The 27,110-nt window shown below is 37.4% G+C and overlaps 1 protein-coding gene and 1 long non-coding RNA gene across 2 annotated transcripts; one reads left to right on the top strand and one right to left on the bottom strand.

The window, feature by feature from the left end:
- The first annotated feature begins 24 nt into the window (after positions 1-24).
- LOC145460164 (DNA excision repair protein ERCC-6-like) lies at positions 25-18,701 on the top strand. Its single transcript, XM_081444899.1, has 22 exons — positions 25-109; positions 1,041-1,219; positions 1,927-2,159; positions 2,522-2,647; positions 3,116-3,222; positions 3,968-4,011; positions 4,436-4,564; positions 5,039-5,131; positions 5,859-6,052; positions 6,892-7,000; positions 7,879-7,997; positions 8,405-8,621; positions 9,190-9,303; positions 10,311-10,359; positions 10,473-10,518; positions 11,500-11,643; positions 12,629-12,777; positions 13,189-13,289; positions 13,794-14,051; positions 14,644-14,762; positions 15,043-15,210; positions 16,968-18,701. Exons 1-22 carry the CDS (start codon positions 25-27, stop codon positions 17,098-17,100), a joined length of 2,916 nt encoding a protein of 971 aa, XP_081301025.1. The 3' UTR covers positions 17,101-18,701.
- Positions 18,702-25,072: 6,371 nt separating this feature from the next.
- LOC145503002 (uncharacterized) lies at positions 25,073-26,595 on the bottom strand. Its single transcript, XR_014051411.1, has 3 exons — positions 26,438-26,595; positions 25,532-25,622; positions 25,073-25,159 (listed from the first exon to the last, which is right to left on the bottom strand). It is a non-coding gene; the product is annotated as an uncharacterized LOC145503002 (long non-coding RNA).
- Between the last annotated feature and the right edge of the window lie 515 nt (positions 26,596-27,110).

The raw sequence follows: 27,110 nt of genomic DNA, 5'->3' as shown, positions 1-27,110 counted from the left end.
AGAATCGTCGAGGATCGGTTCAAAATGGCCGAGTACAACGCTTTGTTAGACGGTACCAAAGAACTCTTGGAAGGTCTCACTATTGCTAAAGAGATAAGTCATCACTCAGGTCAGTCAGTCTACACAAACCAATTAACAGTTTTCTTGCACTGAAAGCGCCCATCCGACCCGTGTACCGAACCCAAAATTTAACCTTAAAGGAGCGCAGTCACGGTGTAATCATCCACTAACTATGGTTTAATTGCGCATATCGAAAAGTCTAGCCTCAATTTTTCAAATTCGTTGTTTGTGATCCGTATTAATCTTCTCCATCCTTAGCCATCCTTTTTCCTTTACGGTTTATCGTTTTCTCTTTGGTGTTTTTCTATTAAATTGTTATTTTCAGGTTTCCTACCATTTAAAGGTAATTTTGTATGTGGCAAAAATAACTCAAAATAGCGTGACTGTGCTCCTTTAAGTGTCCGTTCGTTTCAATACAAATCGAAGTCGATTCCACACAAATCTAAAGTATTCGATACAAACTGAAGTCGAATCAACACAACCGCCTCTTACCTCGTTTGAACTAGAGGGAAGCAGTTTTGCTACACAATAAACTAGTGGTTCCAATAGTTGGTTTTCACTGTCACGCAACGAAAAAATAAATCGAAAACTATTCAGTGGATAAAGTCAAGAAATTTTAATATTATAGGAGACAGGTAAAGAAGACACTTCTCCCAGTTTTGGGTCTCTGTGTTTTTCCAAACTTCAGCTATTCGTCGAAACGTTTTGCGCAAATTTACAGAGCCCAGTTATGGAGCCGCCATGTTGGTGGAGCTCTGTGCTCCACCAACAATTTTCGTGGCTCTTTAGTTTTGGATTTTGGAATTTGATGACGTCACGTGAAAACGATCTATTAGTGGTTCCGTAAAGTGCAATCATAGATTTTGGTCTCTGTCAGGTGCTCAGGGTGAAACACCACTATTTTTAGCTGTCCAGGTATCTTTTAGGGTAACATACTTGTAAAGTAACAACAGCAAAATGCCATCATGTCTGTTTTACAGTGACATCTTTAGGGAAGCCTGACAACCTTGAAGAAGAAAAGGCCAAGTACAACTGTTTGATTAAAGAAGGCAAAGAATTAGGAAGAAGAGGATGTCTTGAACAAGCCTTGGACTTATTTCAGAGAGCCTATGAGATATTTGAGTCTGAGAAGTTGCTGAGAAAAATTGAAAGAGTCAAGGTAAAGATAACATTTGCCATTCAGCTGTCTATGCTTTCTCATTGTGTGCACCTTGTATGTCCCATAAAAAGTTAAACTGTAGTTAACAGTCCTAATAAATAAAACATTGAGACGTCATGAGAAGGTACTACCCTCATTTGCTAATTTATAACCAGAAGTGCTAATTTATAACCAGAAGTCAAAACGTTAATTTTAACACTGTCAGGGAATTTCAAAAGCTAATCTTTGAAGCATTAAAAAGCTCTTTGTCCGCGCAAAGTGAGCCTTTGCAGGTTATTTTAAAATAAACTTTGTCCACAGTTCATACAGAGTTTAAAATATCTAGGTAGGTTTTGCACTGTACTTCCTTGAAGACACTGCAGAACAGGTTTTGTAAAAACTACCAATGAATGGTAACATTGCTCAGCTTCTCGATTTGCTAGTCTCATTGTTTTCTGTGGGTCATAAACATGTTGACTATATGTGGAGTGATAAATAAAAAGTTGCTTTGAAAGTAAAAAGTCTATACAAACAACTTCTCTCTGAAAGCACAAGTGAATGATGAAAAAACAAGACATGTGAAGATATGTCTCTGTCAATAACATGCTGCATAAGGGAGATATCATGCAGTAACTTCAATTCAATTGATGGACTTATCACAAAATTTTTCTTATGGTTAATTATGCTTAAGGTGGTAAATTTTCAAGTCCCTTCATAATTTTTGCCAGGAAGCTATAGAAATGTACCAGTCGGAAGAGGGACAGGCAGAAGAGGGAAACGATGATGAAGAAGAAGATGGTGATGGTGATGATGATGGAATGTCTTACTGTGATGTTGGTGAAGGCTTTTCTCTGCCATCAGAGATTTACAAGTGCTTATATCAATACCAACTGGAGGGCATCCTTTGGTTTTGGAGTTTGTTTAATAAAGGAATGGGAGGCATCCTCGCTGATGACATGGGGTGAGAACAATACTATAGTGTGCACAATGATGTGGTTATTAAACATTGTATAGGTGTACCAAATTAATGTTCTGCCATCATTGATACCTGTCTGGTCACAGTGTCACAGGTGTCAAAGATTCAACTGAGAATTTTAAAAAAAATGTCAAAATATTATGACTGGTTGGCTCAGGGTTAACAATAAGCTTTCAGGTCTGCTATTTTGGTTTCGCTACAAAAACATTAGAATCGAAAATCTTTTACTGACAGACTTTTGGCTCCACAATCAACTTATGGTCACCTGACTGTTAAAGACAGAAGGAAACATCAACTGAAAATGAAATAAAAGATATCAACGGACTTTTGAAATGTTGTGTTTGTAGGCTAGGGAAGACTATTCAAGTCATATCATTCCTTGCCGGTATGTTTGATGCAAAGTTGATCAAGAGGGTCTTAATTATAATGCCAGTGTCAGTGATGCCAAACTGGGAACATGAATTCAACAAATGGTAGGAGTCAAGTTTTGATGATCATATTCAGTCCCATTGACCAGTACTCTAACTGACCCAGGGTGTAATGGACTCATCAATCAGTCTATAACTTATCGTGCATTCAAAGGTGTATTAAAATGCACCGCAAGCTGTTTATGTTGCCCTCTTTCAGCGTGCAATGTCAGGCTCTGATAACTTCAGAAATCTGTTCAAGATATTTTATCTTTTAATTATTTATTTATTTATTCTAAATATGTCAAAATAGAAGCATTATTGTTTAAATGTAAATAAACTCATCACCAAAATGGCTCATAGCAGTGGGTTAACAATGTGTAGAAACATAAGTGTTGTGTTCATTGTCAAGCAAGATACTCTCCAAGCTAAATGAGTACCACAGCCAGGTGTTGGACTGCTATTATTTTTAGTTGCTTCAAGCGATAGAAACCACTTTATAATGAAATAACGTGTAAGAATTGTCATTTTTAGGGCTCCTGGTATTCGTGTGAAATCTTTTCATGGAACAAACAAAAAGGAACGCTTCAGAAACCTAGAAAAAATTCAAAGACGATGGGGTGTTTGTTTGACTACCTATGGTAGGTTTATCGTCAGTCATGTTTTCTTTTTATAAATGAGGGGCTTAGCTAGTCCTGGGGTGCCCATGACCCCCTCTTTTATAAGCCTTTTTTAAGCAAACAACCAACAACAGGTGGCAAAAATGGCATGATAATCTGGTGATTGCCCTCACTTTGACACAGTGTGACCCCCCCTTTGCAAAATCCTGGCTACACCCCTGTCTTTAATAGGTTTATGATGATCAGGTTAAAATAGGAACAACAAATATTGTCATGAATTCTGTCAAATATCCAATGCAAGGGTTTCACCAGAGTTTGTCAATTGTATTGTTTCATTATCTTTTGACATGGCTATGAAAAGTTTAAGCATTTTGCATAGTTTCTTCGCTTGTGAATGGCTACAGAACCCTGGTTATACAGTACCTGCAAGTTCTTGTACGGTTGACTATTTTGATAATGTTTGGTACTCAGTTATGTTAATATCAAGTTTAATTAGATTCCAGCAACCTCTACAGACTGAGGTAAAATGTACAGCATGGAAGCATTTTGGAAATACTTGTTATTACAACTGAAGTTAGCTCAATTATTTTTTGTCACAACTATGTCCACCGAAATCACCAAACTTATGAGCACTAAACTGAAGCAAGCTGAAAATAAATCATTGTTGATATAGATGCTCTTTCACAGCTCTTTAATGGGTTTACTTTAAAATTGTCGCAGAACACTTCTTCCAACTAGCAGTTCTCGGTGACGTTATATCTCATAGGTTTGATTTTAACAAGCCATGAAAAGTTGGCGGAAATAACATGGGTAAGTAACATGCAGTCATTCTAACATGGTTTATCTAAACCACATCAAAATAAAACAGATCTTATTATTTTTGGCTTCTTGTGATGGAAAACTTTTGTTTGTAGCTCTATTGTCTGGATGTATCAAACTCACTGGTCGTTTATAAAAAAGATCAGCAACAATTACATGTAGTAACATTCTGATTAGTCTATTTTCTTCCAAGAGGCTTTGTTTGAGTATTTGCTTTGTCATTAATTTTCATTTTTGCAAAACATGCACTGTGAGTTTATTTTTAAATATCCTGTATATCATTTGTTGAAATGAAAGGATCAGTCCTACATGTATTAAAACATTTGCACTGTGTGACTGATCTTTTAATCAAAATAGCCAGGATGAACTCTGCAATTTGTAAACACTTTTTTCCTGAATTGTTTTTTCATTGAAGGATTACATCATTTTGGACGAAGGTCACAAAATCAAAAACACAGCAACAAAGACCAGCAAAAACCTCCGAGCAATCCCTGCAAAATACCATTTTATTCTGACGGGAACACCAGTACAGAACAACCTAAGGGTAAGTCTTACTGTATCGCAATGGACAAAAATGTTGGACCACTCACCTTAAGGCCACACTTCTGTTTATTTCTTTTCATGTGTTTAAAAAGAGAAATATCTCAGTTATTTTACTATTATAAGCAGGTCCACATCAACCTTTTGGCTGCCGATTCAATATTATTCATTCAATCTTGTAATTATAAACCTGCTCTAACAAATATATATATATATATATATATATATATATATATATATATATATATATATATATATATATATATATATATATATAAAATTCACAGCCCCATTATGGAAAAAAAAATTCTAGAAATATGCCCTTTTAAAAGCACTTTGATTGAATAACTCTAAGATAAATAAACAAATCAGAAACTCTTCAATTGCTAGTTTGTGAATTTGCAGTACATGCCACTGTATTAGAATACGAGATATTTTGTTTAATGATAGATGACCTATTCTGACTAATTGTTGGCAGGAAATGTGGGCATTGTTTGACTTTGCTTGTGAAGGCAAGCTGTTAGGAACATCCCGCACATTCAAGCAAGAGTATGAGAATCCGATTGTGAGGGTTAGTTCACAAAATTTCAAGAAAGTCATCCAGTCAATTTATTTCTCCTAGATCAAAAGATGTACTTAGAATATAGAGAGGAAAAACCAAGAAAAAGAATACATGTATAAGAGAAACGGATTCTTACAAGTAGTTTTAATTAGATGCACACACAATTTGCTGACTTGCTCCACGGTTTACCACAGGTCTTATTGTCTTTAGAAATAGAATTATATACTTGATACCTTCATGAAAATTTTACAGCACAGGCACGAAAAAGCAGGTAATGGCATATGACTGCATTTAACTATTTTGCAATGCTGTCGAATTATGTTTGGCACCTGCAGAGATCGGATGAGATTCGTGAATGCTTCATTGTGTCAAGTATTGCAAATTAAAGACTCGCTAGTCCTGTCACAGCGTGAGATGCATCAGGGAATTGTTCATTAGGGATATTAACTACTTTTAATTACTTTTGTTTTCCCCTTGCCTGTAGTTTTAATCTGTCTTAAATGATCCCGATTCCAAAAAACTGTCCACAAAAATTCTGTTCTCGAGTCTCTTAGAATTTCTTCTATCTTCATAGAGAGGGAATGAAGATGCACATTGCCAAGCGGATAAAAACAGATGTAAACAAAAGATTAGTCTTCACTCTTGAACTTGGTAATTTCTCTTAATGTAATTCCATCTGTAATCTGAAGAACATTTGACATTTGTTCATCTTGTCCTTTCCATTTTCTGTTTTCAGGCAAGAGAAAGGGATGCCAGTGCTTATGAAAAGCGCATTGGAAATGAGATGTCAGAAAGCTTACGCAAGCTAATTGAGCCACACTTTCTGCGTCGTACCAAAGCAATGGTACTAGAGAACAACGAAACAGAAACTGATGGAGTTGACGAATCAGTAGAATCAGAAAAAGAAAACAGACCAAATTATTCATCTAAGTATGACCCCTGTTGTCACACTTACTTATACCTAGTATTATTTATACCATAGCTCATTCATAGTACTCAGGCCTGGGTTGTTTGAAAAGAGTATGACACTATCCACTGGATAAATCACCATCCAGCGGATAGCGGAGTTTGTTTTGTTAACACTTATCCAGTGGATAATCACTTATTCGGTGGATAGCGTTATCCAGTCTTCGAAAAATTGGGACCTGCTCTCTAACTATCAAAAGCCAAATCTAAGCAGTGACCTCAACTCAAGAAAGACAATGTTTTATTATTTGCAGCAAGAAGTAAGCACCATTGTTTACCACAACTCAGTGTACTTAATCCGTGGTTAAATGTTTTAACAACCTGACATGCCAGGAGATATTTTTAGACCTGCTTTAAAGTAAATATACACCTGAATCTACATGCAACATATTGGAAAAAAAATATTGGACACATTAAAACATATTGGAAAAAAGAACTCTAAATACCCAGGAAAATCACCATTGAATTGACTGTATGTCATGTCATGTCTTTTACACTTTTAGCAAATCTCTAAATCAAGAGAGCAAAGCATTTTACCAATCATTTAGTTAACTTTACAGCCAGTCATCTTTCTCTTGAAATAACTGGACTATAAGAGCAATCCTAAAGAAGTTCACTATTATTTTTATTATTACTGACAATGATTCATTGTGCGGGAAAGTAACAATCTTAATTAACCATCATTATGAGAAGTGGAAGCCTCGGCCTGCTACCTCCCATTTCATCTTACCCTGAAAGTCCAGTTTTGTTTAAAGAAGGAATAGTGGACCAATTATTAATTTTTAATATTTTGCATCTTTTAGAATGCCTGAGGATTTGCCAAGAAAAAATGACTTTGTCGTTTGGCTGAAAATGTCTGACAGCCAAATAAAAATCTACAGCGACTTTCTGGGTCTTGAACGAGTGAAAGAGGTATGTTGTAATAATAATGATAATGATAATGATAATGATAGTGATAGTGATAGTGATAATGATAATGATAATGATAATGATAATGATAATAATTATTATAATAATATTATTTATTACAGGAAGCTCTCTCACCTACTGGTGATATACAGAGAGGTCCTTTCCTAAGTCTATCATTAGTCACAAAATTAGCGAGGGTTATGGGATTATATGTGAATGATTTTAGTAATGAAGGTCATTTAAAGTTTGCCATAATGTTAAAAATAGAAATCTACTCTCTGGATTTGCACTTACAGTTGTGATGACCATTATATCCTGTACATGAAAAACTACTTTTTCTTACATGTCAGCTCCAGGTGACCTTTATTAAAGTGAAAAATTTATGTTCAGAAAATAAAATTGGAATTGGTGTGTGTGTGCGAGTTTTATTGTTTTTTTGCATCAGTTGATAGAATAAACCACTTTCAATACGTTAAAATTCAGCTTAATGGTGAGGCCTAGAGGACAGAAACAAAAGAAATGAATAAAAATGATCATTCAATTTCCTTTGTTTGTGTCCTCTAAGCCTCACTGCCAAGCTGAATTTTAATATATTGAAACTGGTCTATTGTCTGTCAGCTCTGAGCTGCCAATGATTGTAGGAGAGAGACATTCCCCTTACATAATGTTTGCACTTAGCAATATTTTTATCAGGATCAGTACTTCTCTGCATGCATTTCATACCAATGGAGCAAATTATTGACCTTAACAATACATATCACAGACCTGTTTAGCAAACAAATGTCTCTATACTCCATGTAAATGAGGACTATGATGCTAGTTAAACGGAAAAAGATTAGAGGTCAGTAAAAAGGAATTTAAATGTTCCGACCTTATTGCAGATGTTAATGAGCACTCGATCTCCATTGGCCGAACTGAATGTGTTAAAGAAGATCTGTGATCACCCTCGTCTTCTTTCTACTCTTGCCTGTGAGCAGCTTGGCCTGGACGAAGAAGCCAGGTTTGGTGCACAATTTTGCAATTCACAGTAAGCAATTTGAGAGTTGTGATCCTTGTCTAACTCAAACATACAATCTCGTTCCACAAGCTTTACAAAACGAGCAACTCTGGGAAGTTTCGTAAAGGCTCGATTTTGCTTGGTAGTAAAACATCAGCGACACGATTGAGCAATGTGTCAGCTAGGCTAAAGCTAGTCTTATATTTCAGAACCTTCCAGGGTCGCTCGTTTCCCGACTGCTGGCCAAGGAAAGCGATGACTGGATATGACTTTGCCAAGGTCAATTTGAACAGTAATTACTTCCAGTAGTTTGAATTGGGTATAGGTCGATTATATGTTTTCATTCGTGACGGTAAAGTTGTAATTTCTCAATAGTAATAATTCACATAATGAAAATTCTCATTTTCCAGGTTAGTTGAGATGGACACCGAAGAAGATAGTGCTAGATCATTTGCCACTCAACCAAAGGGGTTGGGTCCTTCAGACAAAGTGCTCACTCAGGAGTCAGGAAAAATGGTCTTCTTAGTGTCACTGTTAGAGAACCTTAAGTCTGAGGGCCATAGGTGCCTAGTGTTTAGTCAGTCCCGGAAAATGCTGGACATTGTTCAGAGGGTCATCACACATGTGGTAGGATAATTGTTATTTTTGTTTATGTGTACTCCATTTTAGTGCATTCATTGATGCATTAGCAGTGGTGTCTCGGGGGGCGGGGGGGGGGGGGGTCTGATTTTGAAGAAATAAATAAATTACGCTCGAGAGAGAGAGAGAGCGCGTTTCATCAAATTTCCAATTCTCAAAAGGGAGTTAAAAAAATATGATGTGCAAGAAGTAATTCTGACAATTTTCAAGGTGATAGGAAATGCGATAAAACACAGTCTTGGGATCTTTCTTGATATATTTTCTCAGTTGTACATCAAAAAACACTGATGCCAACGATCAAGAATCGGAAAAACCTTGAACCTGGCCTAGGTCAATCTATATGTAGAATAAATGGTCAGTCAGAAGTTACTTTTAGACAATCGAAGACAAGCTAAGACAATGATGATTTGACAACTCTAACATCAGGCACTTGAGAGGACAAATGCATTAATGGTACAGGTACACTGTCGCTGAGAGACTATTTGATTAAAAAAAACTTCTATTAAAAAGATAATTTAATATTGATAAATATCGAATTCTTTTGAATTCATGTTAGGGTCACAAGATTCTTCGTATTGATGGGACCGTTGTAACCACAGCTGAGCGACAGCATATCATCAACACATTCCAGAACGACTCATCCTACACGTGTTTCCTTCTTACCACGCAAGTAAGTTGGCGAAATTCTATGCCAACATGCTCTAAAACCAATTAGTTCCCTGACTCTTTACAAGGGTGTTAGTTTTACATTTGTTTTCTTCTCGTTAGCTTTTTGCCATAGCATTTGAAAGAGTTTTTGTTTGTTCAGTGTGTCCGTCACCCAATCAGGTCCAAAACCCAATCAATACATTTCCTTTTTACACGCTTCGAAAACTAATCCTGGTGATTTATGAATCTAATGTTAGTATTGTGTTGGCCACTCATTTGGCTCTTCGGGGACCATTTTAGTTGTGGCACTGTAAAGTTGCAAAACAAAGTACGTATTTCACACATTCGAAACTGAAAGTTTCTAGCAATGTTTTCATGCCAGCAAGTGTTGCATGAAGTTGAATCAGAGTCGAGAATAAACTTTTTCTCATTTTGCATTGGCTAAGAGGTTATGCACTAAGCGACATTTTCACGTCCACCAGTCTAACCACACCTTGAAGTTGGCATTCTTATCCTTAGTGTACAACTGGACTCCTGAGCATTCCGGTTTTCTTAATACTGCTTTTAAATGACCGAAATACACATATACAAACGCACAAACAGTTAGCATAGTATGGAAACATGAAATCAAGCAAAAATGCAGAATGTGTCAGCCACAGCCGGAGTTACATGTAGGAGCAGGCCCTCTTTTCATAGTCCGTACGTAGAGCGTGACGCGAAAAAAAAGCCTGAGAGAAGAAATGGTTGAGAAGTGCTAACTTTAATCCTGGCCAAAACTCCGTGGGACACTTGTCAAAATGCGAACTTGTGACGCAATGTTTTGAAGTGGGAGGTCATTATTCAATTTTCCACGTCCCCCCTCCCCCAAAGCAATGTTGGAATAGCGGGTGTACTTCGGATGAATCAACATTGTGTTGGGGGTGGGGCGAGGAAGATGGACGGAAAGACCATAAATTTTATGAGTTGGCAAAAGTGCAAAGTGCCCCAAGACTTTTGACTAGGATTGTTGATTTGTGATTTCTTTTCCAGGTCGGCGGTGTTGGCATTACGCTCACCAAAGCTGATCGTGTGGTAATCTGTAAGTTGATACTGACCCTGATAGAAAAATCTTACGATGTCACTTTCTCGTAGGCTGCTACTTTAAATTTACAATCTGTCTTTGATTTCGATTTTGTTTTGATTTTTCCACAGTTGATCCTAGTTGGAATCCCGCCTCTGATGCACAAGCTGTGGACAGGTCAGATGATGTTCCCATAGTAACAATGACCCACCAAATTTTACACTTTTCAGCAAATTCTGAAAGTCCTGACCCTTTAAAAATGGTGACCTCAACTTAACTTGACGTTTTGGAAATTAATAGCGGGGAATAACCGATACAAAGGCCAAAACATTGATCTGCTCTGATGAAGTTTTTCGCAAACAAGCTTTACCATTTTTGCCTTTAAATTGTGGGATTTTTCTATTTAGAAAGCAAAAGTCGGAAAGGTTTTAAAGAATCGACGCTTAGCAAATTTCCGAGCGCGAGATTCAAAACCGTCGTTAATGACCAGCTGATAACAAAATCAACCCTTCTCGGGGTGGGTAAAGGATATAGTAGCCTGCATCGACGACAGATTTACCGGGGGACGGACGGGGAGATTGTGTTACACGGAAGTAGGGGCTCAGTCTGATAGAAGATTAATTTATCTGGCAGTTGGAAATTTTCGAACAAAGCCTAATTAAAAGGTTCTTCCAAACTTTTTGGGAGTACTAGATGTTTCTTTAGAAAGATCGAAATATCTCAAACGAAGTATCTCCACTTGGGATGCGACACTAAATTTTGGATTTACCCGAAAGCCCGAGCGAAATTTTCAACGGCTCAACAATAGGTCCATTTTCTTAAAAATTCAAACCATAACAATAGCCAAAGTTTGATATGCTAAACTTGTCCTTTCTTTGGTATTGAGGTCACAGCTCAATAAACCGAAAGGCTCGACCCATAGCACTACAAAAGAACGTATGTTTGAACAGTTCATTTTAGCTCCCAGTTGTGTTTTTACATTTGACATTCGTAGAAGGGTTTAATGTTCCATCTAATTACTCTCGCATACATTTTAGTTTTCCGAAAGGCCTCTTGAAGTAGCGATAAGAAAAGGCTGCATGCTTAATTCCAAAACTTGCCAAAGGCTTTCCACAAAACATAGCAAAGACATTAACCAACGTGTTGTTTTGTAAACAGAGTGTATCGTATTGGACAAAAGAAAACTGTTGTTATTTACCGCCTCATCACTTGTGGGACGCTTGAAGAAAAAATCTACCGCAAGCAAATCTTTAAGGAAGCGTTGATGAAGCAGACTACAGGGACGTCCAAAAATCCTTTTAGGTAACGCGTCAGTTATCTTGGAGTGAGCGTGTTGGGGAAGTCGAGGGGGGTGGGGAGGAACCTATTTTTCTTGAACCCTGAGAAGAAGGTTAAGAAGATGAAGAGCTAATAATAATTCAGGGGAAGGCCATCCTCGTCAAAACTACGAAAGCCAGCCCCCCAGCAGACATTAAAAAATTTTTTTACAGTAGCAATCTCTTATGCAAAAAAAAAAAAAGAAACAAAACAGGTATTTGGGTACCTTGAAAAGCTAAGCCCAAATTTTGAAGTTCGTCGTTTGTAATCCGTGTTAATCCTCTCCATCCGAAACCATCCTTGTTCCTTTATGGTTTATTGTTATCTCTTTGGTGTTTTTCTATCTTAGTACACTACTATTTTCAGGTTTCCCTCAATTCAAAGGTAATTTTGCACATGGTCAAAATATCGTGACTGAGCTCCTTTAAAACAGAAAGATAGCGACGTTCAGCAAGATCGAGATCGACGACTTAAGCACCAGAAATTTATCATTAAAAGTTGAACGTATAGAGGGGACACTCATCGCATTTACAATTTTAATACGTTTAGTTCATATTCTGGGGAAATTCAGAGACGAAAGAGAGGAGAAACTGTAAATTTTACTAGTTCCATGTGATCCCTTTAAATTTAATTGTAAACTCTTTTGACATGTATTTAAGAATACTTACCGCAAATTGTGTCTTGAGCAATTAAGTGTTATGGAAATTTTCTCATGCATTCAAAATCAGAGAAGTACTCGGAAAAAAAAAGGTAATCGAGTTTCTCTGCCTCCTGTGAACACCAATTTCCTTTCTCAATTTGTTTTTGAAAGTATTTGGCTATTTTCTGCACTTATGTTGCTTTAATTATCTAAATTCCAGCTTGTGTATATTTCACCTCTGTATTGCTAAAAAATACGATGATGAACCACCTTTAAACCCAACTTCTAAAGCTGCAGAAGGTAAACGGATGATCTGTGATTATTTTGCAGATATTTCTCACGTCAAGAACTCCGTGATCTGTTCACACTGGACGATCCTTATACATCCAAAACTCAAATGCAACTGGAGGAGATGCACTCATGTCACAGAAAAACAGACGGTGAACTTGATAGACACATCAAGTTTATGAAGACATTGAGTAAGTTGCTAAAATGTAGACGACTTTGTGGCAATATTGCAAAAAGACATCTTGGGTAAAGAGTGCTTCAAGAAAATATCAACATCAAATAACATACTACACCTGATCGTGTAACACGTGCTTACCCTCCGATGGGTTGTCGGGTGTGCTTGTCCTATGTAAGAGACTGTATATACGGTTATGGCATCTCACACCATTTTCTGGCTTTTAAGACCTTTAACTCTAAACGAGACCGATCACACTTCACGAGAAATTCTACTCTTCATGATCATGACTGTGCTCAAAGGCAGCATTTGCAGATCAATAAGTGGATCTAGTTATCTCTGTGTTAATTAAACTGTAGCATGTCTTGCATATCTTTGCAACCATAGAACGTAGCCAAGTTTTGTCTGCTTACCCGTTTTATTGCAGACATATTTGGAATTAGCGACCACAATCTAATGTACAGCCAAGAAGCTGTGGAGGCACCCGAGGGTTCTGCGGCGACTGATCACGCTGCTATTGAAGCTAGAGTAAGTATTTAGCCTAATATTATGAGTGACATCTGCAGTTTCTCTTGTTTAATTGCATATTTTATAATCATCAGTATATGTTTTCTTTCAAAGATTCTTTCCAGAGAGAGTCGATGTACTTGTTCCCCAATTTTCCTTTTGGGGCTAATACTCAGATGGAAATTCCTGCTGGTAATTTTCTGGTACTTGAAATTTTCTTTTAATTCTCTATTTACCAAATTGTCCTTCACCCTAAGCCATCATAATTCCAATTAACGAACACTTCGGCCTTCTATGCAACTGCTTGCGTATTCTTCTTGGATTACTGAAGGCTGTATATAACATTTGCAGACTGCAGACCACGTTTAGGCCTAAATAGCGCTCTGGTTAGCCTGAATAACGCTCCGGTCAGCCTGTTTACGGTTAGCTCTCGGTTTTGGAAATGGGTAAATGATATGGTAAATGGTAAATGTTCCTGATTGCGGAACTGATTCACGATGTTTGTGTTTGTTTGCTTCTTGTCAGGTTCTTCGAGCTCAGAATTTAGTAGCAGCTGAAGCGGCACAATCAGGACCAGGCCAACCCGGTGGGGTATATCCCCCAGGGGGGATCCCCACAAGTCATGAAGGAATGGCGTTACCCAAGGGTTTACTTCATTCAGTGCCTTTAAGCGAGAGCAACATGAATGCTCGGCAGAAAATTCAAGCAAAAATCGACAGCGAAAGGTTTATTAAGCCGACACCAAAGGATACAACCAGGTTCCAGCCTAAGCAGGTTGTTAAGGTGTGTTTTTTTATGCTGTACTTACCTTGCTTGTGACTTGCTGGTTTAAACTGTCTTGTGTACTATAGACCGGTTTTCATTTGAGTGTCAAAAAGCAACGGTTTTGCATCAACTGCGCTTCACGATTGGGTTAAAAAACTGGCGCCAATTTTCTATCCAATCAGAAGTAGAACTAAGAGCAATCGTGATTTACTCGTTGCGCGTTTTCCTGCGCTTTACGTAAGCTAAATGTCATTCCTTCGAGTGTTGATTGGTCCACTGTATTGTCTTTGTGACTGGCTGGAATAATTCGTTTGGTTTTGGTTTTACGATACTCAGTTGAAAACCATGCTAAATATAACTTGTATTCCTCTTATTAGGATAAGGAAGCTATGCCATCAAATCTGTAACGTGACAGGCAAAACTAACTTGTAATCGATGAACGCAATTGAGGAAGATCAAGAAGAATAAAATGATTTTTCTGGAATGAAAAAATAAGAACCAAATATGGATTAAAATGTGCATAGATATCCCTCGAAAACTTGTACCTTGTAAGTTGTTGTTGTTTTTTTACACTAATCATGGTTCATTTATCTTAATTTTCTTTGGAAAGGCTCCATCACCAACAGCACTAGTAGAGTTTATAGCCAATGATGAAGAACACGAAGGAGAGGAACTAGTGAAAGACTTTGCTTCTTTTCACATCAGAAACGAAAGTCCTTCACCTGAAATGTAAGCTCTGCAGATGCTTCTCATTCGTTTCGTTCATGAATTTTAAATAAAAAAATGACTGTCTGGACGTTTGTTCGGGCCAGAATAACTTGAGCGTAATGAAGACCGTGTTAAAGGGGTCGCCGCGAGGCGGAGTTAAGTTTTGAAAATATAAGTAATCATCTGTGCATTGAGTTTTTCCACTGACATTAACTTAAGTTCAGGTCACTTGCGCTGCATGTTTTGCTTTTGTTTAATTTTTATTATCTAGTTACAGTTTTTTTTTTTAATCTTATGACAGCGACTTGAAGACGACAAACAGTGGAGGAGACGAGGTTGAAGCTGAGGTGTCTGTACGTCAGTGTCCCATGGGGGTACATGTCTCCGATCTCGTTCTGATACAAAAATGCGCATGCGTAACAAGCAAAGAGGAACATGAGCAGTACGAGGCGTGTCTAAACAGCGCAAGGTAACAAACACGCTGAGTTCTGAATGATATCTTAATTATTTCTGCGTGTAATTTTGATATAACCAACATAACATGTTTTCATTCTACAAATTGGCATAATGACCGTATACAGTCAGGGCGTCCTCAGTCTCAAATACCTGCAGTTTAATAAAAAAAGAATCAAACTATCAAATAATATTATGAAAAAATAGAACTAAAAACGTGTACATGTACTTTAAAAAATTACACCAGTCTGAAGCATTTTTTCTGTGGCGTTGATTGGCCACCATATTCGTGGATAAATGAAACAGTTAAGATAAGATAAGATAAGATAACTTTATTTATACCGATTTTCCCATCAGTCAACTAAGTTGCTGGACCATCTACCTATCTGCCTACTTATAATAAAAATTTTAAAAAATTGCTTTTCTTGGAGGCCGTGTCTTGAAATTTACTTAAAACTAAGATATTACTTTAAACTGTGGCGACTTAATTTAGATTTGAAATCGGTCAGTGAAGTTGCTTGTCTTAGGTCTACAGGTAAGTTGTTCCACAACTGAGCTCCGCTGTACGAAAAACTTCTCTTAAGATAATCAGTTCGAGGTTGTGGAAGAACTAATTTGTTTTCGGTATTCCTTAAACGATAGGCATTTACGTTGTCAAGATATACGAATCTTGATCTCAGACAATCAGGTGTCATACCATTCAATTTTTTATACATTTGGACACACTTCCTTTCCAATCTTTGATAGTAGAGTCTTCGCCACCCTAGTGCCCAGAACAAATCGTCCAAATTACTCCCATAGCTCGCCGACATTAGGGTGCGAGCTGCGCGATTTTGAAGCCTTTGCAGTTTTTCAGAAAGGCCCTTGTTACAGTTACCCCACACTACATTGCAATAATCAAAATGTGGTTGAACAAGCCTATTATAAACTTTAATTAAAACACTAAATGGAGTGAGATGCCGAATTCGTTTCATTGCACCAATGGCACAAGCTACTTTCAAGCTATTTTCAATATGACACTCCCAGTTTGTATTTTGATCGACATAAACTCCAAGGAATTTAGCGGAGGTAACTTGTTCAACTGCGTTCTCGTTTATAGTAAGAGAGGAACTTTCCATAAATTGTGATAACTTCTGCCTTGATGGAATAAGCGTAAACGCAGTTTTTGTCATATTTAGGGTAAGCTTGTTAGCAGACAGCCATTCGTACACATTGCTCAGGTCGTGATTAAGGCGACTGTTTATTTACTCAATATCAGTACTAGCACGCGTCAGGCTGGTATCATCCGCGTACATTCTGCATGGGTTCCGAATATGTCAGACAATGTAAATTAATCTTTCAAAATGACGTCGATTACCTTGTCCATGTTGGCTGATTATCACGCTGTCTTCCTCGCAGTTTTAAAGGATAACTGTTGGTAGTAGATATCACCATACTGATCGTCAGAGCTGTTGTGGTTTAACTTCTTTTTATTATAATTTTTGTGCAAAGGTTGATTGCACGTTTCAAATAGGGTTTCTGCGGAAGCTTCCAATTTGTAGCCTGCGTCGCAGGCTGTCTAAACCGGGGATTTTGCTGCAACACAGGCCACTGAGTTGTCGATTCCGAGTTGTCCCTTCCGATTCTGTTTTCCACTGCTCATTACAACGAATCAGTAATGTAAGACAAACGTGAAAATGGCCGTGTGAAAACCAGGAGAAGGCACGAGGAAGGAAGAGGAAGAGGAAGAGCTTGTGGGATCAGGCTGATGTGGTATTCTTTTTTAATTTGCAGGCAGCAAGAACTTGATGGCAAGATAGAAGACGCTCTAATGGGGTACATGGACGCGTTAGAACTGATGGATAGCGAACTTGAGCTCCATTTGAAGATTCTTAAGCTAGGGAAGAAAATGAATTTGCATCCATAGTTGATCTTTGCGGACGAGAGTACAGGAAAATCACCAAAGATAGTTCATGAGTGTAATTACAGAAGTGAATTTATACCAAGTCTTCTGATATCTTCACCTTATATGTTTCAAGCAGCTTAAAAATGCCTCAGGGTTCAGTGAATCTTTAAAATCTTGAAAGATTTGCTTTAGTAAATTCTGGACTAAGTCAAATGATAATCGCACAACTAAGTTTTGGACTTTAAAGTTCAACCCAACTTAAAAGAGATCAGGTGCCTTTAATAGCAACAGATTTTACAAGCTGAAAGACGACAAGGAGTCGGGTTTAAGGTCAAAAGCGCGCTAAAAAACTGGGTTCAGTTGAAATTTCGCAGTAAAACGTTAATTTGGTACGAATTCGTTGGCATTGTGCAAAAACAAATACAGAGTTTGAGGAAAATGTATAGAGTTTTGTCAGACGCATTTTCAAAGCAGGTTGTTTTACTTGATAAAGATCGCGAAATGCTTACAATTATAGGAAAAGGAAAGAATTCCTATTAAGGTTATTGTAAACTAAGAAATGTTGAAATCCTATCGAGCCACATAAAAAAATTAAGCCTGCGAACAGGCTCCCGGTGAGCCCGAACGAAGCGAGGGAGCTCCCCTGTCCCGCCCCGATTGCTTCGCTCATTCTTCTATTTCGCGCTCGCCGAATTTTTTTTCCGTCTTCACCGGGAGCCTGTTCGCGGGCTAAAAATAATTTAAAACAGCACAATGTCCGCGAATCAGGCCAGGCAGAATCGAAAGACCGCTAAGTGCCGCGCAGATGATTTTATGTGTTTATATGTTTGCCGACGGAAAAAAGCGAAGGAACAAAAGTAAATTTTTAAAGCAATCACACTGTTCAACTCCGATCTGAGCGTTGGAAGAATTGCTTTCACAATGGATGGGGGTTGAATTAGTGATTTTTTCACCCTGGAAATATAGTTCAATCGCGAGGACTGGATTCCTGCAACGAAGTGTTATTACTACATGAGCTACTTACTAGCAACTTGAATAAATACGTTGATACTTGCGATCTCTCCTGATTTCTATCACTTGCGCGGCTTTGGAAGAGTGCAACAGCACTTGAATAATATGGCGGCGTGCCCGCCAGTTTGCTTAAGTTGAACTCAGAGGACTAAAGTAAATTTGTTATTCTCTTTTTTCAAAAGGTCCTTGACTAACATCAAACAACCATCATGTAGATAGAATACTTACCGAGCTTTCTTTGGAACAGCAGAATCCTGAGCAGAACGTAAAAACATAGGAAAGGTAATTACCACTCCAACCAGCCTCTCTGATTCGGCCAATATGTTAACTGTCGTACGGATTGTGTTGGAGTAAACCAATCAACACTTAAAATATTGCTGATATGTCTAATTTTGACTCCAAAATGACAGCACAAAACACAAAGACAACACTTAACTTCATTATTACATCATTCATTAACTTCATTTATTAGTCACCTTGTGCGCCTAACAAAAGATTTATTAATTTACACTCGCCACATGGCCTATGTGGTCGCCATCAAACACGGTCCGGCCAATGAATTCCAGAATGCACTGTAAAAAATTCAATTTTTTCCCAGCCAGGAAACTACATTTCAGAACTTTTACCCAGCAAGTTTCGTGTGAAGGAAAATTCCCAGTAAGGGTATCACTGTTTTAGTTAAATTCCCAGCCAGCTGAATTTAAGACCGAGGAGCGGATAATTTGAGGAGCGGCTCCGTTGATTACTCCTGACATTGAAATACAGCTGAACTCTGCTTTCTCACGGGAAACGGAAGATAGCAGGTGGCTGAAAAAGTATATTCAACGGAAAATGATTTGAATTCGACATAGCTGGAATTCTGTCTAGATAACCCGGCGTGTTCAAGATAGCGCGGCTATACTGCTCTCACAAACAACGTCCTCTATTGTAGACGCCAGCCACCTCTTGCCAAAAACGCGGCGGCGCTTATTCAAAGAGTGTCATTCCAAGTGAAAATATTAACCGATGGAGGCTGCATAAATCTATTTTGATTAAAACAATGACATTTTCAACAAAATTTGTTTTGTTTTGTTTTGTTTTGCACCAGAAAAGTCTTTACCAAGTTGCTGCAAAGGCAGCTCATTCCCTGACAAAGGCGCGAGCCTTCGAATTTACAGTGCATGCCAAAAGGTCGAAAAATATAACAAGCGCCGCAGTACTTTCTAGAGTAATTAAAGTGACTAATTATGCCAAATTGAATAGTTTTGAATTAAAAGTGTTTTTGCGGGAGGGAACTGAGGCCAAATAGGATAGGATTCCGGAGCGAGTGGTTTGGGTTCCTACCCGGATGGTCAGGCTTTTTTTACTGTGCTCTAAGTTAAGATGTGAAAGCACGGTGGCCTCATGGTTAGTGCGCTCGTCCCCGGATCGAGCGGTCCGGGCTCGAGCCCTGGCCGGGGACATTGTGTTGTGTTCTTAGTCAACACACGTTATTCTCACAGTGCCTCTCTCTACCCAGCTGCGCACGTATAAATGGTACCGGTGAATTTCTCTACTGGGTTTTAGCCCTGAGATGGACTAGCATCTCATTCAGGGAGAGGTAGAAATACTCCCAGTCGCTTATGGCTACTTATGGAAACCGGGAAAAACTCCAGCTGTATGGAACTCTTAGATTAACTCTACTGGAGGCAAGGTTTTTTCCCTTAGTGGACATCAGACGACATTCAGTGTAAATTTCACGAAAGATTTTATTACATTACTTTATTTAACAGATCCAGTACATGTGACTCTTTTTCATAAATGCAGTTTGGATACGTGACCACGTTTGCCTTGGTAGTTTTGATTTGAAGTAAATAAGTTTTCAGCATTTAATGGTCCAATTTTGTTACCTGGTTCACAGTCCAATTTAGGTGAGATTGATCCCTGGACAATTATTTCTTATACAATTAACAAAAATTGATTTCACTGGGGTGTGTCTTGTAGGTGTTTGGGAATGTGGTCAAACACTGTCTTGAGTGTTTGATATATCTTCCCAATCGAAACTAAAATTAGGGAGAAAACGGAGAGACAAAATCGTAAAAATCTACACTAATTAAAATCAGATATCCAAACACCGCCATGGTCATGATTTCCTTTGTCTAAAATGAATGAATTATTAATGAGATTGAGAATAGAAATCGAAACTTTTTAGGCCCAGTGCTTTTTAGCGCCTTTTGAGATATAATCTTTTCAACATATATGATTCGCAATCTTCTATCGCGTTCTGCTGACGTTTGGTCGGAGCAATCGATTTTAATTGATGCAACACGTTTGGAATATACAAATCGGGTTTCATATTGTGTTTTCATTACACACTAGCTCAGGGTTAAAATTCACAAATTTATATCTAACAATCATTTCAAGAGCGGGCCTTGAATATGAGATAGTAGATAGTCAGTGATTGAAAACTGCCCCAAAGAATAAAAAATGAAAACGCCTTCAAAAAATCACGCTCACGCTTAGCATGTTTGCAGAGCATGGTGTTATTACTTACATCCTATGACGGCCCAACCAATGAAATCTCTTGAATTGTATTATCCAATAATCCAGAAAGTCACAGATCAGTTAAGATTTTCTCATCGTAGGTAAAAATATCAATGTCATTAATCTTTAACTGGCTTATTGTTCCTGTTTATATGGATGTTTTTCTAAGCTTAAAGAAATATTTGGCATTCGAAAATGCAAGGGTGCAGTTTTTGATAATTTTCTCAGGTTCGTGCCTTTGGTGGTCTTGTTTTTGTTCAATTATTGCGTGTCCTGATTTACATGTTGGGTAATATATAGATCTAGCCGAGCCAAAACAAAAGTAGTGAAAAGCATTTGTATACAAGAAATATTTATACTTATTATATAAACACCAGTGAAATACCAGGTGAGCTGTCGCGCGTATACATGATATCTTCACACGTGAAAATAACATGTTATTTTACACGTAAAAATAACATGTTATTCCCACAGGTGGAAAGATTACCATTGCTATGGTTACATAATCCCTCAAAAAGTACTTAGATGTGTTGCTGTATGATCCAAACATCATCGGTTCTTCCTCTTCCTTCCTTCCTGCCGTTCATAAGTACTTTGTCAGTCGCTAGCATCTTATAAAACTGATTTGCATACATTTTGTCATTAATCCTAATAGCCCTTTTCACGCTTACCTTTGCTCACTTGCATTACAATAAAATCTAGCATGTATGTGAGGCAAATTCGAGCTTTTTTGTATGTAGTCTTAGCCCTAAATTGCCTCGCATCCACGTTGGATTACATTGTAAAGCAAATGAGAAAAATTGACCGCGAAAAGGGCTATTGCTATTAAAAAGAAAGCACATTCGACGTACACCTCAGATCCGTTCAGATTCTCAGCGATCCATATTGGTTTCCAAAGCTGTTCTTATTTTTGCGGCGTGCCTCGTGCTCTTCGCTGCAGTCCATTTGAGCAGTACAATGCTGGTACAGAGAAGTGTTCGGAAGGGCAGGCGCCAAACCAAAGTAAGAACATAAATCATATCTAGTGTACATTTTGTTAAACACAAGGATACAAACGACCACCGCAATCTGTTTTGAAGAAAACTATATGCCGGTCTATGCGTTCTTTTGGAAGCGAAATATCAGTCCTGGGCGTGGAGAACAGTGGGAGAAATATACATAAACGAAAAAAAATTTTTGAGACACATTGTTGTGTCATCAAGAAATGCACTTTACTTTCTCAGTGCCTCTTTCGCCCAACTTGGTAGCATTGACGCAGCACATGTAATTATCCACATCGATCTGTTTCAATGGAACAGGTTTTTAAAGCAAGCATTTTATTCCAGCGAAAGAGGGAGACTCATGGTCGTGTCCTCAAGGAATGCACTTTAATTATGTCAGTGCCTCTTTCGCGCAACTTGGAAGCGTTGACGTGGCACATATAATATCCACATCGATCAGTTAAACTGGAACAGGTTTTTAAAGCAAGCATCTAATTCCAGCGAAAGCGGGCAGAATTGCTGATTTTATTTACAATGTCGTGAGCAACGATTTCGAACTTTCCCTTACAAATGTTACATTTTCAAATCATTTTAAAAATCTCTCTTTTACGAACTTCAACCTCAACTTCAACTTAATTTATTGTGCACTAGTTAGTATTATAAATGTAGAAAGAAAAATATATATTTTTTAAAATATGGTTAGGGGATGACTAAAAAGGTATGAGCGTTGTAACCAGAGTAGCTATTGGCTTGAGAGCTGGTTACCACCATATTAAGCTAAATGCGGTAGAACAATTAAAAGAACATCACAAAAAATACATAACTGAAAAAACATTACTGAAAATACATTACTGAAAATACAGTACTGAAAATAAACTACTGAAATACATCACTAAAAATACATTACTGAAAAAGCATTACTGAAAACACATTACTGAAAATACAGTACTGAAAACACCTTCCTAAAACACATTATAATTACTGAAAATACATTACCTAAATTACATATTACTCAAAATACATTACTGAAAATACATCACTGGGAGTACATTACTGAAAATATATTACTGAAAATACATTACTGAAAATACATTACCGAAAATACATTACTGAAAATACATTACTGAAAATGCATTACTGAAAATACTGAAAACACCTTCCTGAAACACATTACCTAAAAAACATTACTTAAAATACATGTTACTCAAAATACATTACTGAAAATATATTACTCAAAATACATTACTGAAAATACTTTACTGAAAATACATTACTGAAAATACATTGCTGAAAATATATTACTGAAAATAAACTACTGAAAATACATCACTAACAATACATTAATGAAAATACACTATTGAAAATACATTACTGAAAATACATTACTGAAAACACATTGCTGAAAATACATTACTGTAAATAAATGACTGTAAATACATTACTGAAAATACATTGCTGAAAATATATTACTGAAAATAAACTACTGAAATACATCATTAAAAATACATTACGGAAAATACATTACTGAAAGTATAGTACTGAAAACACCTTTCTAAATCACATTACCAAAATACATTACTTAAAATACATATTACGGAAAATACATTACAGAAAATATATCACTGGGAATACATTACTGAAAATATGTTACTGAAAATACATATTTTTCATTAGTTTCCCAATGAAATGACGTTGAGATTAGTAGAAGGAATATGTGGGAAAAAAGGCTCTTTACTTAAGTTTGGAAATGCAGGGATAAAAAATAATATAATATGAATATTTTCATAATATCTGAATAATCAGTCATACATTTTGGGTGTCATCTTTATTTCTAACCCTTCGATGTTTCTTCCTCTTTACCCTCGTATACTTCAGTAAACGATCAACTTACTTACTTACTTAGTCCATGTTTGATAAATTTCAGTGGTCAGTTACGCAGAAATCCATACAGAAATTGATTAGTGTGATCTGTTATAAATTGTTCTTCCTATGATTACTAGCCACCCCCCCCCCCCCACAAAAGAAACTTCTTAAATCAAAACAACCTGTCTTAAGACATTCAATGAACTTTTTTTTTTATAAAAGATGAGCTTTAACATGAGGATAAGGTTTTGTTTGTTGCTTAGAAACGAGCTTTCTTTTTCTTTTAAGGGCTGCTATCACAAAGGAAAGCTATTCCCGGTGGGTGAACTGCGTCCTTAGCGAGGATTGCACCATGTACTGTGTTTGCAATGGGTACGGGCCCCAGACCGTACTTTCCCACGTGTCCGCCTGTCCGGGCACCTAGCTGTAAAGCTGGCGAAGAGTTGTACCATTATTACGAGAAGAATGAATATGGATGCTCGTGCGAAAGGACTGCTTGTCGCAAACTTAATTAGCAGTGAAAAGAAACAAGATTTAATGACTGGTATATAGAGGGAAATAAAAAACTTTAACAAACCCGAGAATCTACCTTTTTGGGCAAAACGAAGTTGAGGAATGCATTCATTCTTAATTTTGACTGAACTCTGTTTGTCCGAGGGGCCTGTGGTGGATGGCGACCCGAACGATTTCACTGCAATTTGAAATCGGTTAATTTAGAGGAAGTCCCACTCTGAAATGCCTTAGCTAAAAACTTAAAGGTTGTTGTTTTTAAAAGAGAGGAATAATTCATTTACTTGCTGTAGGAATTAAAATACTCCAAAGGTGCTTTGTTACAGACAAGAAACTGTTGTGTTGTCTATGGGCAAGAATGGTGTACATTTTACTGGTCCAGGGAGGGGGGGGGGGATTTTGTCCAGGTTTATTCGACGGTCATGAAAAAGAATCACAGATCCCCCAACGATGAAAGCTTACCTCAGAAAAGATCCCCTGTGCGAAGTCTGTTTTGTCAAATTATAAGAAGATTTGAAGCCCCACCGTTCGTGTGATCCCCCATCTTTTACGTCCGAGAATTAGTTTGCTTTTTTGAGACGACTTGGACAGTCAAAGAAAGACACTTTAAATAAGGAATGTGAAACTATATATATGTGCAACTAATCATGTTTTGAGTGGTATCTTTATTTCCAACTCTTAGATGTTTCCAACTCTTTACCCGTATAGGTGAATCTTTTCGGACGTCATTGTTTACATTTTTCCTCATTAACATAGGACTTTACGCAGAAAAGGCATCACGCTAGACTCAAATTGACTACAAACATTTAAAGAGTGTGTGAAACTTAGTGATTGGTAAAATTTCTGGCTCCTTGGGTGTAATATTCGAGGAGAAATTGACCCTCAAAAACTGCAAAATTTCTGGGTGGCAAAAGCGCTAATGAGCTCATACTTTGTAAAATTTCGAGTTTTTAAACTCGTGTCGCAAAAAAAGTATTCAATACATCGGGATCAAATTCCTTGGGAAAGTTAATCGTGCTGCCGGTGCCCTTTTAATATTCAGAACTAATGTTTTTTTCTAGCTCCATCCAAAACTATATTGCTTATGCTAATGAGGCAAATACTGTAAACAATTAAAGATTCTCCTATACTTCAGTAAACGATCAAAAATCCATGTTTGATAAACGTCAGTGGCTAGTTATCCAGCAGTCCATACTGAAATTTATTTGCGTGATCTGTTGCAATAAAAAAAAAAAGGTTTTTAATGAGACACGCAATGAAGTAATTGTGCGCTTGTAAAAACAAATAACATTAAAAAGAATAATGGTTAAAATCATTTAACTATAGCAATAACGAAAGAGAAGAGACATGGAAAGCCAAAAAATCAGACTCTTGGCAATAGAGACCGTAAGTAAGATGAAGGATAAGCATTTCAATGATTTTAATAATAGATTTAAAGGTTGCGGAAATTTCAACTTAACTGGTTACTAAAAGAAATACGTGGGGCGTAAAGCTCAACAAAATATGTTTGGAAAGGGAAAAGATCAGGAAATAGTAAAACATGAACAAAATTTACATCGAGGCAGGGTGATCTATAAGTAACTAACCTCTTTCTGTCACTTGTGTGTCAGGACTCATCAGCTTTGCGAGACTGATCTCCATCTTTTTTCTTTTCTCCCAGTTTGCTTTGATCTGCTTCTAAAGTATAAAATTTTGATTTGTAAAATTATGAATAACAGATCATAAAAGAAAGACGTAAAATGATTTGAAATGAAAGATTCGCACAGAAAAGTCCTAGCTTGTCTTTGAAAAAGAGAAACATCTAGTTTGGAAAGAAAAAAACCGTCAATATAAGGTTACAATGCCCATGCCAAGTCCCGTAAAAAATAAAATATCATACATTATCTTTACCCAGTAGGTAGGTAGGTAAAGTCTGAATACGAGCCAAGTGGCCCATCAGGCCGGAGCTTATCCCGGTTTCTGTAGCATGAAGCGACTAGGAGTATTTCAAGAACGCAACACAATGTCCCCGGCCAGGGCTCGAACCCGGACCACCTGCTCGGGAGTCGAGCGCATTAACCATGAGGCCACCGTGCCTTCCCTGTTGTTACCCGGTACATTTCTCACAAAACCAGAATTCTGCCTGCTTTCGTTGGAATAAGATACATGCTCTACAAACCTGTTCCAGTATAAGTGATCGGTGGGGTTAATTGTAATTACCACGCCAAAGCTGCCAAGCTGCGTTAAAGAGGTACTAGCTGCAATAGTAAAGTGCCTCTCTTGAAAACACAACAATGAATCTCTAGACAACGTTTGCACACGGTCCTTCGCCCAATGGTCCTTTCGCCCAATGTTTCTCAAGGAAGGGTTTTGCGATTTCTTTTTGGCTCTAAACAAACGCGAGCAACCTGATTCTAATCTGGTATAAAGTTTGCTTCAAAACAGTTTGCAGTGGTCGTTTGTGTCCATGCTTGGTTATCAATATGTACGCTAGATATCATTACAGCTCTTACTTGGGTTGGGCGCTTGTTCTTCCTAACTCTTCCGTGCACAAGCATTGAACTGCTCAAATGGACTGTAGCAAAAAGCATGAGGAACACCGCACATATAAGAACAGCTTTGGAAACCATTCTGAGTTGACAGTCTGATCCCAACTGAGGCTTCAGTCGAATGCGTTTTTTTTTTAAACACCTAGTGGAATTAATAGAAAAAAAAAAATTAAATTAATGTCATAGTTCCGACGCAGAAATAAAGGTTCTGACGAAGTATTAATTACGAGTAATAGTCGTGGAGACACGCAGTCCGATAGATAATTTGTCATGCAAGCTAATAACACATGAAAAGAACGCGTATTGGCTATAGAACAAAACTTTTTCAAGCCACAGGATTCCTTGAAAATGAACAAACATTTGTTGGAGATACTAAAATATGGCGCGATACTTCAACGAAGGATACATTCAGTTAACTCAGGCCATTGTTATCGTGAACTATAGCTGACGCTACAATCCGTGATAAATATCACGTAAATGGTATATTAAGATTCATGGTTTGAATGTCACGAGGTAAAAGGTTTCTGAAATCAGTTATATAATTACCCAATACGAAGTTGAACATTTTTATTATCGATAAGTAACACTTACGACATTTTGTAATTTCGTGAATACTTTGAATATATAAATAATAGAT

Source organism: Orbicella franksi, chromosome 11 (genome assembly GCF_964199315.1).
Source record: "Orbicella franksi chromosome 11, jaOrbFran1.1, whole genome shotgun sequence".
NCBI lineage: Eukaryota > Metazoa > Cnidaria > Anthozoa > Scleractinia > Merulinidae > Orbicella > Orbicella franksi.
Note: the sequence above shows the minus strand (reverse complement) of the source record. Positions and strands in the feature narration are given on the sequence as shown.